The following is a 9,888-nucleotide window of genomic DNA, read 5'->3' on the forward strand; positions in this document are numbered from 1 at the left end:
AGGGGGGGGGGGGGGGCCGGCGGGGGGGGGGGGGGGGGGGGGGGGGGGGGGGGGGCGTGGCCAGGAGGAGAGGGGAGGCCTCTGGGCTGCAGGCCTCTCACCGCCACTGCAACGGGGGCCCGGGCGACCGGGGGATCTCTGCCAGGACCGTGTGCGGGTCCGTCGCCTTGGTCTTTTCCTCCACCATGTTCTCAGGCATGAGGTCTGCGGGCCGTGGGAGCACACAGGGCAGTGGGCCCTGAAGCACGAGGTCCTGCGGGGCCTCCTCCTGCATCCCGACCCCAGGCCCTGGCCCACCCCCAGGCTGGCCTGCCCCTCACACTGGTGCTGGATGAAGCAGTGAGCGGCCAGGAGCTTCAGCGAGTGCACCTCAAACAGCACACGGTGGAAGAGGAGGCTGTGAGCGGAGGGCCGGCGGGCAGGGTCCCGGGCCAGGCAGGAGAGGATGAACTCCTGGGGTGTGGAGAGGGGGCTGCAGTCGGTGGAGCCCCTCCACTCTGGCCACACTGTGTGAAGAGAAGGGGCCCCTGCAGGGTCCAACCCCGTGGGAGCCTTCATGGAGCAGCGTGCACAGAGCAGAGGCATCCCGTCAGCAGCCAGGCCAGGACCTGATTCTTCAAACAGGACAGTCGAGTCTGCCCCGGGCCCAGAACTGCCCATGCTCTACTTCCAGCACCCCTCACAGAAATCGTGGCGGGGTGGCACTGTCGTCCCCAATTCACAGGCGAAGCTGCACTGCTCAGGGAGTGCACCAGCCCCCCCCCGCCTCGCAGCCCTGGGGCTGGGCAGAGGGCTGAAAGATCAGCACGGGCCCTCGAGGTCAGTGCAGCCTAGCCTGAGCCCGTCTACCTACAGCCTGCCCCTTTTCTGGTTGCCTCAGGTCAGGCCCGATTCCGGAGATGACCTTGAAGTGTCCCTGCCCTGCCCCACATCCATGCCCTCCACTGCCTCTCCGGTCCATCCTGGCTCCACCTCCTCGTCAGTCCTGTCCAGGCCCCGTCACTTCCCTCCCCCATCCCCAGAGGTCATGCAGTGAAGCCAGACAGTCGCCAGACTCTGACCAGAGAGGTTGTGGCTGCAGCTTCTGTCCGTCCGCATGCCCTTTGCCGGCTCCCCACCCACCTTGCCCCCAACACAGGATAGGACCATGTCCTTTCTAACTGGTCTCCTGAAGGCTTACAGGTGGGGATGTGGAATCGGGCAGACCTGGATGCAAACACCGGCTCCACCACTCGCTCTAAAGCCTCTCTGAACCTGTTTCTTTATCTATAAAATGGGCATAAAAATTGTGCCCACGCGGGAAGTATCTCTCCGGTCTCTCTGTGCTTAGAATGTGCCCTCAGAGCCTTCACATTTGCGACTCGACATGCACGCCCAGTAAGGCCCTCCTTGCAGGGGTGGTGGGGTGAAGGCTTGCGCAGCGGGCCTGGCCCTGACCTGCTGCACCTCCAGGCCTGCCCAAAGCACCGCACCGGCCCTCCTTGGAACACTGAGAGCCAGCCAGTAGGGGCAGGGCCAGCTGCTTACCCGCATGTTGGGGTCACTCAGAGAATGCCTGGCGCGAGCGATGGCCTCCTCTGTGACCCGGGTGTCCCCATTGGCCTGGATCTCCAGCACAGCCATCTGGGGGGCAGGGCAGGGTCAGGCATGGGGAAGGGACAGCACAGGTGGGATGGGGGGAGTTAGCCGGGAGGGGCCCAGAGACCACGGGGTTAGTACCTCCAGCGCACACATCCCGAAAGAGAAGATGTCCACGGCAGTGCCATCGGCAACCTCTGAAAGGGGAGAGCAGGTCAGGGCAGGGAAGGCGGATGCCGGGGGTGAGGGGGGCCTCCCAGACTCACCTCCGTACTCTGGCGGGAAGAAGTGCAAGTTCCGGGGTTCCTCCCGCTCAACACGGATGGGGCTTCGAAGATCGTCTGGGAGCGCTATGGAGAGAGCGCAGGATGAGCAGACGGGACCTCTCTCCCACGCTCCGTCCCCCCAGGGTCCCCACGCACCATTGGAGAAGATCCGGTGCCACACTGAGCCGGTCACCAGAGGGAAGAGCAGGCGTCAACGTGACGGGGCATTGGGCTTCGTCCGCCCCCGTTCCAGGCAGGTCCCCCAGCCCCGCCCCCCGCCCCCCAGCCCCACTCCGCCAGCACCAGAGCCGATCTTGATGAGGCCGTTGTGCTGTATGAAGATGGTGTCGCTGGTCAGGTTCCCGTGGATGATGGGGGGACTGCAGGCGTGCAGAAAGCTGGAGAGGAGGGGAGAGCAGGGGGAGCTGGGTCAGGGGTGCCAGGGAGGCGGGGGCGCCAAAGGCAGGTGCTCGGGCAAGCCCAGGCCCTCACCTGAGCGCGGACAGGATCTGCGTGCACCAGCGCTTCCAGGCCTGGCGGCGGACGGACTCCGTGGGATGAGCGCAGGAAAGGCAGCTGGGCCTGAGGTGGCCCGGCCCAACCCCGCTCCTGTGCCCAGGGCCGCCCAGCGCCCCCTCACCGTCTCTGTCCCCAGCGCGCCCCGACCCCACCCTGCCCTGACGCTGACCCAGCCCCTCCCTGTACCCTGGTGTTCATGGCCTTGTGGTTCTTCTTGGTCTTTTTGAGGAACTGCTTGAGGCTGCCCGATGACACGTACTCTGCGATGAAGATGACCTGCGAGGCGGCAGGCTCACGGGCTCCACCAATGGTGGGTGCCCACAGCCTCTCCACCCACTGGTGCCCCCTCCCCGTGGTGTGCCCAGGGCTCACCCGTGCTCGGGCCTCCGAGGCGTCCAGCCAGTACTTGTGCAGCTTGACAATGTTGGGGTGGTCCACCAGCGCCAGCTGCTCAAACATGACCTGGATCCTCTCCTGGGAAGGGGGGGCGGTCACCAGGCTTGGGGGGGTGGGCGGGGGGTGGGGGGCAGCAGGCCTTACCTCGTGGGCCAAAAAGGCCTTCCTGTCAGCGAAGTGCAGCTCGTTCCACACCACCTCCACCCCCTCCTCCGTGTCCATGGCCAGGAAGGTGCTCTGGACGCCGGGCATGTTCCCCTGGTTCACCTGGGGCGGGGGGGGGGGCACGAGTGAGCTGGTGCGTGGGGGAGGAAGAGGGTGCGGGCTAGGTCTCTGCTCACCTCCCTTCCAGCAGCCCGAGCATGTGAGGCAGGCGCTGGCCTGCTCTGGGAGGAAGCTGGGCACCCAGGAGCAGAGGCTTGGTATCCTGGGGCTGGGCTGAGGGGATCTGGGGCAAGTTCCGGGTGTTTTTGAGGCTGGTCCCCAGAGGACTAACAGCTGGTCCCAGAGGCATGGTGGTCTCGGGAGGAGACTTAGGGAATCGGGGGTTCCTCACCAGGGCGTGGGCGCCAGGCTCAAGGAGTGCAAGGGCCCATCAAGAAGGGGGCCGCCTGCGCGACGCTTCGCAGAGGTTTCGGGTCTCCCGGCTCCCCGAGAGTCCGCACGGCCCCGCGTGGTCTCAAGGGCCCCTCCCCGCCCCGCCCCGCCCCACCCCCGCCGTGCCCACCTGCTCCCGCCGCTTCTGCCAGCGGCCGCACGGGCTCTCTTCCAGGATGTCGCTCTCGTCCTCACTCTCGTCCTCCCGCTCCCGCTCCCGGCCCCGCCTCGGTACCGGCTCCGGGGCCGCCATGGCTCGGCGGGTCCAGGCCGCCGCCCTCCGCGCTATCCGCCGCCCAGCGCCGCCTCCGCTCCCCTCCCGTCCTGGCCCCGCGCCCAGACGCCCAGCTGGGAGCGGAGCCGCCGCCGCCGCCGCCACCACCTCGAGTCCCTACTCGGGCTCCGGGAACTGGGAGACGCGGGCGCGCGGCCGGCCCGGGGGTGGAGCCCGCCTGCCCCTCCGGAGCCGCCTCCCCTGGCCGGAGCCCGAGCGGAGATTCCCCGTAGAAGGCAGAGCCCTTGCGGCGCCCGACTTAGTCCCCACCTGTCCCCCGCCCGGGGGCCCACCGCGTGGAGCCCCACCCCGGCCTAGGCCCCGCCCACTGTCCCGCCCACTGTCCCCGCCCACATCCACGAAGGCCCCGCCTCTCGGACCCCGCCCAGTCAGAGGCCCCGCCCTCCCCGTCTAGGGCCCCGCCCCGAGGCCCCGCCCCTCCCGAGGTGCCCCTCCCGGCGGAGCTGCCTGGTCCCAGCCAGGCTCCTCCCGGGACTCGCTGCTCTCGGCTGCCCCGGCACCAGCTTGAGGCGAGCGGCCCGGCCGCAGGGGTTTCCGTGGCGGCCCGGAGCCGGGTCCATCGGGGCCTCCCCGGGCGCGCGGAGGCCTGCGCCGACCGGCCCTGCGCAGCCCTGGGAGCCGCTGGTACTTCCTGCCCCGGTTCCCTGCCACACACATCCTGAAACCCGGCCCAGGCCCTGGGCGCCCGCCTTGGGGTGAACCCAGCGTGGAGCAGGCCGGGCGCAGCCCGCTCGGCCCGGGGATCACCGCGATGGTCTGGGGGAAGGCCAGGGATGGGCGTCGGGGAGGCCAGCTCTCCCGGCACGTCCCTCCTCCCCTAAGGAACACGTGGGAGGGTCCCCGAAGGAGACAAAAATACGCAAGCAGGTGGACTTTAATTAGTGACCACAGACCTCCCACTGGCCTGCAATTCGGTGTTTCCCTTTCATGTCCACACACCCACCTTCCCACATTCCGGGACGGCCTTCTCTCCGCTTTCTGCTGATGGCTCTTCTGGAACAGTGGAGCCATCAGAAGGGAGCCCCGACCCCAGAGGCCCCCCACACTCTCCAGCCATGTCAACAGGGGATGTGCTTTAGAATTCTTGTCTAAAACCCCCTTTATCCCAAACCCCCACTACCTTTCAATAGTCTCCTCCTGCTCACACCTGCTGAGTCCTCACACCCTCCCTTCACTAGGTCTTTCTGGAGAGAAAAGTAGTGCACACGTGTGTGCCTTCTCTCAAACTTAAACCACAACCCTGACCTCCTGCTCCTCCCCCGGGGTTCAGAGGCCTTCAGCCTGTTGGTCTCTCAGAGTCCCCTGCACCCCTCTCTTCCTCCCAACCCTCTGCATAGACATAACTCCACTGCCGTCATCCTGGTGGACCAGCATAGCCCCCGAACTCCCCACTCCGCCCCCCTCAGGTGATCCTGTGAAACCATCACTCACGCTGCTCAGAACGCTGTGTCGCAAAGGAGGGACCAGCAAGACTTGGCCCTCTGTCACCTGCCCCAACCGGACACTGTGCAACGAGTGTCTGAAGTTCCAGGCTCATCCGAGAGTCTGACACCTGAACTGCAGTGTAAGCAGAGACCATTCTGGATATGACTGTATGCCACCCTAGGCTGTCAATGCTTATCTCCCGTGATTAACCTCATATCTACAATAAGGATAAAGAGTTCTGTGGATGAACCTTCAAAAAACTGAAATCAGGGCTTCCCTGGTGGCGCAGTGGTTGAGAGTCCGCCTGCCGATGCAGGGGACACGGGTTCGTGCCCCGGTCCGGGAAGATCCCACATGCCGCAGAGCGGCTGGGCCCGTGAGCCATGGCCGCTGAGCCTGCGCGTCCGGAGACTGTGCTCCGCAACGGGAGAGGCCACAACAGTGAGAGGCCCGTGTACCACACACACACACACACAAAACAAAACTGAAATCAAAGAAAAAAGCTTTGTTGACATACTAACAATTCTTTGTACGTTGTAAAGACCATACCTCCAGAACAAAGCTGGTGACGCAAACCAAGGGGGTCATACCAACTGGGAGAGCGGCACCAGGGGACAGAATCAGCCTCTGCTCCCTCAAAGCACAGCCATAGGATGGAAAATAATGGCAGGTGGACCCCAAATTGAGACCCAAAAGGCACTTACTACAGTGAGAAATTGATGGGAAATGGTTTAATCAACAAACAGGAGAAAAATCGATAACTGAAAGGAACAGATTTAATTAAAATGGGAATATAACAAATTGATGCATACGCTTCAGTGTGATAGGCCAAGGAAACAAAGGAAAGTTCTTCACTCTAAATGCATCAGAGTCTATCAGAAATGGCCACTTGTGAAATTTTAATTGAAAATTCACAACTGATAACACCAAGGGTGAAGAGAAAAAAATCATAAAGGACAATGCCTTTCCTTTAATGCAATGAGGAACCATAAGCAAAAAAGTCTGGAAGAAAGTAGAATGTCGCTGTACACGTAAGTTGAACACATTGCACAAAGATACTGGCATGCTAAAAAATGTTTAAAAATATCGTCATATATTTTTCAGGGTTGAAGAAAACAACCAATTAGAAAGAATACCGGGCTTCCCTGGTGGCACAGTGGTTGAGACTCTGCCTGCCAGTGCAGGTGACACGGGTTCGAGTCCTGGTCTGGGAGGATCCCACGTGCCACGGAGCGACTGGACCCGTGAGCCACAACTACTGAGCCTGCACGTCTGGAGTCTGTGCTCCGCAGGAGGAGAGGCTGCGACGGTGAGAGGCCCGCGCACCGCGATGGACGGTGGCCCCCGCTCGCCACAACTGGAGAAAGCCCTCGCACAGAAACGAGGACCCAACACAGCCATAAATAAATAAATAAATTTATTTAAAAAAAAAAAAAAAAAAAAAGAAAGAAAGAATACCCACTCACTTTCCAGACAGAGAAGAAACAAGAGGCCTGTTTCTGGGTCAGGAGTAGCCTTCTGGAGCAGCTGCACGTAGGTGAAGTTCTCACGTGTGTTGGGGTCGAAGAAGCCCTTGGTGTCGTCGCTGGGCTCCTCCAGGACGCGGTTCATCCCCTCGTTGAAGTAGCCGCGCCGGTAGGCCACGTCCACGGGCAGGCAGTGGCTGTGCACGGGGTCGATGCTGCCGCCCGTGGCGATCTGGGCCTCCGGCAGGCGGATGCCGTGCTCCCGGACGACGAGGTCCTTCTTCATGGCCTGGAAGAGGGAGATCAGCTCCCCGGTGTAGGGGTCGGTGTAGCCGGTGACGGCGCGCTCGGCCGACAGCAGCTTCTGGTAGGTTTCACTGCTGAACATCCCGGCAGCAAACGCCCCCTGCACAGTCAGCTTCCGGTTCTCCGTGGGGGTAGGTGACGAAGCCGGTGGCCGCCTGTGCCTCCAGCAGCACCAGGGCTGTGCCCGGCCTCAGGATGCCCTTCCACATGGCCTGGTAGATCCTCCTCTTCTCCTGGCGCCCGGGCTCGTCCTTGGCGGGCACCAGCGTGCCCGCGATGCAGCTGGTGCCCTCCAGGTAGCGCTTTACCCCCTGGCTCTTTCGGCGTCCTCCACGGTGGCCCGCCCTCCCTCCGGGCCTCCTCAGTGATGATGCCTGGTTGCAGGAGTTCAGAGGCTGTGATCTGCCTCCTGACCCCTCTGAACCATTAACTGTCTATTGCTCTTTTCCTTCTCATCAATTATCTCGAAAATAACTTTTACTACCTTCTCTAGTGCATGTGTCGTGTCCCTCTTGTATTTTACTACTAACTCACGTTTTTTGTCCTCTGGCAAGTATTCTGAGTTCAGCAGTTCCCAGACCAATGGTCTCTGGCCCTTGAACCTTCCCACTGTGACATCCACCCGCTCGGCTTTGGGGGTGGGGGCCCTTCTGGTTGCCTTGTTGATGAAGCTGGAGTCCCGTCTGCCGCTGACCCTGGGGAACAGGGCCCAGTCCGTGCCCTCTTCCGGGTGGCTCCTCTCCTGCAGCTCCTGGTAAGTCACCTTCTCCTGCGTGTTGGGATCCACAAACCTTTTTTTTGGCGGTTCGCGGCCAACGACCGGCCCTCCTTCTGGCTCCCAAAGGCCCCGTCCCGGCCCTGCCCTTGGGCAGTCTCCATGCATTCGTGCTCTTCTCCCTCCCCAGTGACCCCTCCAAATCCTCCCCCACCTTCACCCGCTGCTGCCCTGGCCTCTGCTCCGTCCTGGCTCCCCACCGGCTTCAGCCAGACCCCTGCCCTCTGTCCCAAGTCTCCCACCTCAGCCCGGCTGTGTCCCCCTCTGCCACCCTGGCCCCGTGTCCTCTGGAAATAGGGTCTTTGCAGATGTAATTACGTTAAGGTTAAGGTGAGGTCACACTGGTGTAGAGAGGCCCTTATTCCAACACGACTGTGTCCTCACAGGAAGACAGACAGGGGGACGACGCCCAGCCAGCAGAAGCAGACTGGAGGCCCGCAGCTTCAGGCCCCAAACCCAGCATTGCCACCAAACGCCAGAAGCGCTGATTCCAGATCCCGGCCCCTCAGCTGTGGAAGAATAAGGTTCTGCTGTTTGAAGCCTCCCGGGCTGCGGTAATTGTTCCCTCCCGGCCCCAGGAGCCAGTCCACGTCCTGGTCCCACAGAACTACACCTGCAGTCGCCGGTCCTGGTCCACACCTGTCCTCGCCTCCCGCAGCTCCCCAAAGCCTCACACGGGGTCTCGGGAGAAGGCTCAGCCCCACGCGCCCTCGCCCCCGCTCCGCAGCTCTTGCTGAGGTGACCTCGGACTCCAACTGCCAACCCCCACAAACGCATTTCCGATTTGACCTCCCGAGCTCTGGGTCGCAGGGGACCCTCCTCCCTGGCGACATTTCCCCGTTCAGCCGGAGAGCTCCCCTGACCGCAGCTGGAGCCCGGCCTGTCCTGGGGTCGCGGAACCGCGTGTCCAGCTGCCTCCTGGACACCTATGCCTGCGGTCTCGCCACCAGCCTCAGGTTCCATGGTGCCCCCAGAGGTGCTGGCTGTGAGCAGCTCTCCGTCACCCGCTCTGCAGAGCCTGAACCCTAAATCCCCCCACGGCCCCTCTCTCCCCATAGCTGGGCCCAAGAGGTGCTCCTTTGTGCCTGCTGAGACCCCTGGGCAAACTCCTGTTGCCCCCTTGCCCTGCCCGGATGCTGGGCCCAGAGCCCCGGTGGCGCCTGCAGCTGGTCTGCCGAGTCTCGGAGTGCGTGCCAGGCCCGGGCGGACGTGGAGGTGGTGGCTGGGCGCTCAGCCGCCCCCGCCCCCGGCCAGGTTCCGGGAAGCACGGCACTCGTTCGGCTTTCCCGAAGTGAGCAGGCCATGCAGTGCGGGCAAGCAGGGCACATCACCAGGCCTCTGAGAAGGTGGGAAGCAGACGTGGGGCGGGGAGAGAGGAGCGTTGTTAAGATGCAGGCCTTGGGAAAGAACACAAAAAGGCTTTGTTCAAGTGACCAGCTGGACGCCTGAGCGGGGTTCCAGGGCTCGGTGTGACCGTGGCGGACGCGAGGCTGCCCTGACCTCCTTCTAGGGGTGCCTGAGGCTGCACCACCAGCCAGCTTGTCTCCCTGCCACCTGCTTCCTCCCCTCCTTCCCCAGGAGCCTTCCCCGAGGCCACTCCCTGAAACCGTGTCAGACTCTGCTTCCTCGGCCGACCTGGACGCGTGCTGTGCTGCCACCTGCCCAGTGACCAGCCTGCCTCCTTCGTATGGTGCGCCTCATTCCAGGACGGCCTTCGGAGGGTTTGTGAGCCAGAGGAAGCCTCAGGTAACGGGGCCACCGGGGTGGCTGGAGCAGTGAGCCCATCACCTGAAGTCTGGCAGGGGACATGGGTGGGAAAGAAAAAAGGCACGTCGCTACCCAGCAAAGGCGGGAGGGCTTTCTGGGCCACGGGGTCAGGAGCAGCCGGAGGTGGGGGTGGGGGGTGCCCTGCAGGCTGTGCTGTGCCGGGCCAGGGAGCCCAGCAAGGAAAACCAGGGGAGCAGGACAAACTCCTGAGCAGGAGGCTCAAGTTTCCTGCACAGAAGGGATTCGTGGGAGGGAGGGTGCTGGGGCCCTGAGGGCCATTGTGGGGGGAGGGCGTGAGGGGCTGGGAGAGGCCCTGTGCCTGCGGGTCTGCTGATGGGTAACCGTGGCTGGGCCATGGCCTGTTTGGTCAGCAGCGACCTTGGGCCTGGTACGAGCCTCCCTGGTCCCTGACCAGGCAGGACGTGAAGAGGGGCCTGGGAGTGGGTGCCTTGAGTCTGAAGTGGGGACCTTGGGGAGTCAGCTGGACAGAGGGGTGTG

The 9,888-nt window shown here is 63.3% G+C and overlaps 2 protein-coding genes across 3 annotated transcripts in view; both read right to left on the minus strand.

Annotated features, from left to right (window-relative positions):
* Window positions 1-3,931, minus strand: part of NRBP2 (nuclear receptor binding protein 2) — a 5,750-nt gene extending 1,819 nt beyond the window's left edge. The window contains exons 1-12 of one of the 2 annotated variants that reach the window (XM_024117519.3): window positions 3,487-3,929; window positions 2,904-3,026; window positions 2,736-2,837; window positions 2,550-2,639; window positions 2,337-2,377; window positions 2,148-2,242; window positions 2,001-2,024; window positions 1,845-1,928; window positions 1,720-1,775; window positions 1,528-1,623; window positions 321-453; window positions 102-204 (exon numbers count right to left, since the gene is read on the minus strand). In XM_024117519.3, coding sequence (XP_023973287.1) covers window positions 102-204; window positions 321-453; window positions 1,528-1,623; window positions 1,720-1,775; window positions 1,845-1,928; window positions 2,001-2,024; window positions 2,148-2,242; window positions 2,337-2,377; window positions 2,550-2,639; window positions 2,736-2,837; window positions 2,904-3,026; window positions 3,487-3,609 — 1,070 coding nt within the window. In that variant the 5' untranslated portion in view covers window positions 3,610-3,929. Of the gene's footprint in view, window positions 1-101; window positions 205-320; window positions 454-1,527; window positions 1,624-1,719; window positions 1,776-1,844; window positions 1,929-2,000; window positions 2,025-2,147; window positions 2,243-2,336; window positions 2,393-2,549; window positions 2,838-2,903; window positions 3,027-3,486 lie in introns of both variants that reach the window. The other variant, XM_055083443.1, reaches the window with a different exon arrangement.
* A 110-nt stretch (window positions 3,932-4,041) lies between these two features.
* On the minus strand, window positions 4,042-7,731 carry LOC102989592 (epiplakin). Its single transcript, XM_024117470.1, is given in 6 exon segments — window positions 4,042-4,407; window positions 4,595-4,644; window positions 6,543-6,981; window positions 6,983-7,163; window positions 7,165-7,271; window positions 7,273-7,731. Coding segments are annotated over 6 exon segments (1,602 nt in total).
* Window positions 7,732-9,888: the final 2,157 nt, after the last annotated feature.

This window comes from Physeter macrocephalus, unplaced genomic scaffold (genome assembly GCF_002837175.3).
Source record: "Physeter macrocephalus isolate SW-GA unplaced genomic scaffold, ASM283717v5 random_1047, whole genome shotgun sequence".
Classification (NCBI taxonomy): Eukaryota; Metazoa; Chordata; class Mammalia; order Artiodactyla; family Physeteridae; genus Physeter; species Physeter macrocephalus.